This window comes from Seriola lalandi, unplaced genomic scaffold (assembly GCF_002814215.2).
Source record: "Seriola lalandi dorsalis isolate HSWRI2012SDOR001 ecotype SW California unplaced genomic scaffold, Sedor1 jcf7180001974695, whole genome shotgun sequence".
Taxonomy (NCBI): domain Eukaryota; kingdom Metazoa; phylum Chordata; class Actinopteri; order Carangiformes; family Carangidae; genus Seriola; species Seriola lalandi.
In genome coordinates this window covers 1-1,799 of record NW_019445361.1, presented here as the reverse complement: position 1 = coordinate 1,799, position 1,799 = coordinate 1, and the positions used below count along the sequence as shown (strand labels likewise).

Genomic DNA, 1,799 nt, shown 5'->3' with positions numbered 1-1,799 from the left:
GTGTGTGTGTGTGTGTGTGTGTGTGTGTGTGTGTGTTTACCAGATGTGAAATGTGGCATTGAAGACGTTGGTCTTTTTCAGCCGATCTAGCTGAATCTGGCAGTAACGCATCTGGTTGTCGACACTCTTCAGCTCATCATCCAGCTCCAGCTGCTGCCGTTTAAACTCGCTGTACTCCTTCTGGTACCTTACAACACAAGGCAGCGGAAAGAGTCACAGCTGTTATGTGCTGTATCGTCTACCATATTCCACTCACAGCCTTTGACACCACTGCAAAGCCACTCACTGTAGCTCCTCTGTGTCCAGCTGCTGAGAGTGGATCCTGCTCTGGGCCAGGTCCTGGGCTACACCGGCCCTCTGCTCCTCCACTGCCTCCAGTTCCTGGACCAGCGCCTCCTCCTCCTCCTTCAGCTGCTGCAGTTCTGCCAGAAGGGTCTCCTCTTCCTCCACCTGCAGGTGTGACAGCAGCTCCAGACACTGCCTGAAAATACAGTCACATACAGTGTATTTTACTACACACACAGTAAACTGCACATGAACACACATGTGGATTCAGCATTTTAAGTTGTTTTAAGTATTTTGACTGAAAACTGAGACATTTAACTTATTGTGCACCAACTAACTTGTAATTCTGGCATTCGTTCTCTGTGATGTTGAGCTGTGTATCCAGGTGGTCCAACAAAGTGTCAGTACATTCTTCACACAGTGGATGGTCCACATCTGTCTGGCCTGACATGATGTCAAACAGGTCACTGGTGACCTGAGTGAAATATGATCCAACACAAAATAGTCACTTTTTAAGTTCAGTCATAGATCCGTAGCATAAGCTGACCCTAACAAGCTGTTTTGTCAAAACTGTTTCTTGCCAAACTAACATGATCATAGTAAACCGACATCATGGAATCTCAAATCTTTCAGCTGTGTCAAAGCGGACTTTACCTTCAGCCTACGACTAAGATTTTCCATCGTGCCTCCATCAGATGCTTCTCCAATCAGTGTGAAGCTGTTGGCACTCTCTGTGGACATCATTCTGTAAAACAAGATTCATCAGTTCAGTCAAATGTATAGGATATGCTGCATTTTCAAGCCCATCCACACCTCATTTGACAGAGGAACATATCAACTTCAAGATAGTCAACATATATAAATTGTCATCTGTTTTCAGTTCCATTTCCTGAATGAAAAGACTTGGGTTCTCACCGTGCAGGAGGGATGTATTTTCTCGACACTCCATCTTGCTTGTTCTCTACAAAGGTCTCCTAGAAGGCAAATGTAATTCTGAGACCTCAAATATACCCTCTAACAAAATATTTACAGACTGAATTGGTATAATTAATTGTTTTAGTCTTACAGCTTCTAAAAGTCTTACAGATTAGTTTACTCAAAACATACATATGTATGTACAATATATGTATCAAAAGTATCAGTGACCCTGATGCCACTGTTTTATCAGTCTAGGATCTTGGGGAAAACACAACAGCCTATGTGAATTCCAGTAATTTGCTGTTATATTCAGTGTGTTCTCATACCATGTGTATCCTGGCATGACAGCATCAAAGATTGATGACACTTTAGAGTCTAAATTCTTATCCATCGCACAGCACCATCAGGGAGGTGTCTGATCAGTGCCAAATTCATTCTACAGCGGGACAACAACCCCAAATATACAGCCAGTGTCATAAAGAACTATTTTCAGGGACAAAAAGACTAAGGAATCCTGCAACATATGGTCTGATTGCAGCATTACTGAGTCATTGTGGGATTATGTGAAGAGACAGAAGACACTAAAACAGTTTAAA

The 1,799-nt window shown here is 42.7% G+C and overlaps 1 protein-coding gene across 1 annotated transcript; it reads right to left on the bottom strand.

The window, feature by feature from the left end:
- Positions 1 to 10: 10 nt before the first annotated feature.
- LOC111654478 (beclin-1-like) lies at positions 11 to 1,568 on the bottom strand. The gene is made up of 5 exons (XM_023405519.2): positions 1,201 to 1,568; positions 940 to 1,030; positions 624 to 760; positions 287 to 481; positions 11 to 187 (listed from the first exon to the last, which is right to left on the bottom strand). Exons 2-5 carry the CDS (start codon positions 1,027 to 1,029, stop codon positions 37 to 39), a joined length of 573 nt encoding a protein of 190 aa, XP_023261287.2. The 5' UTR covers position 1,030; positions 1,201 to 1,568; the 3' UTR covers positions 11 to 36.
- Between the last annotated feature and the right edge of the window lie 231 nt (positions 1,569 to 1,799).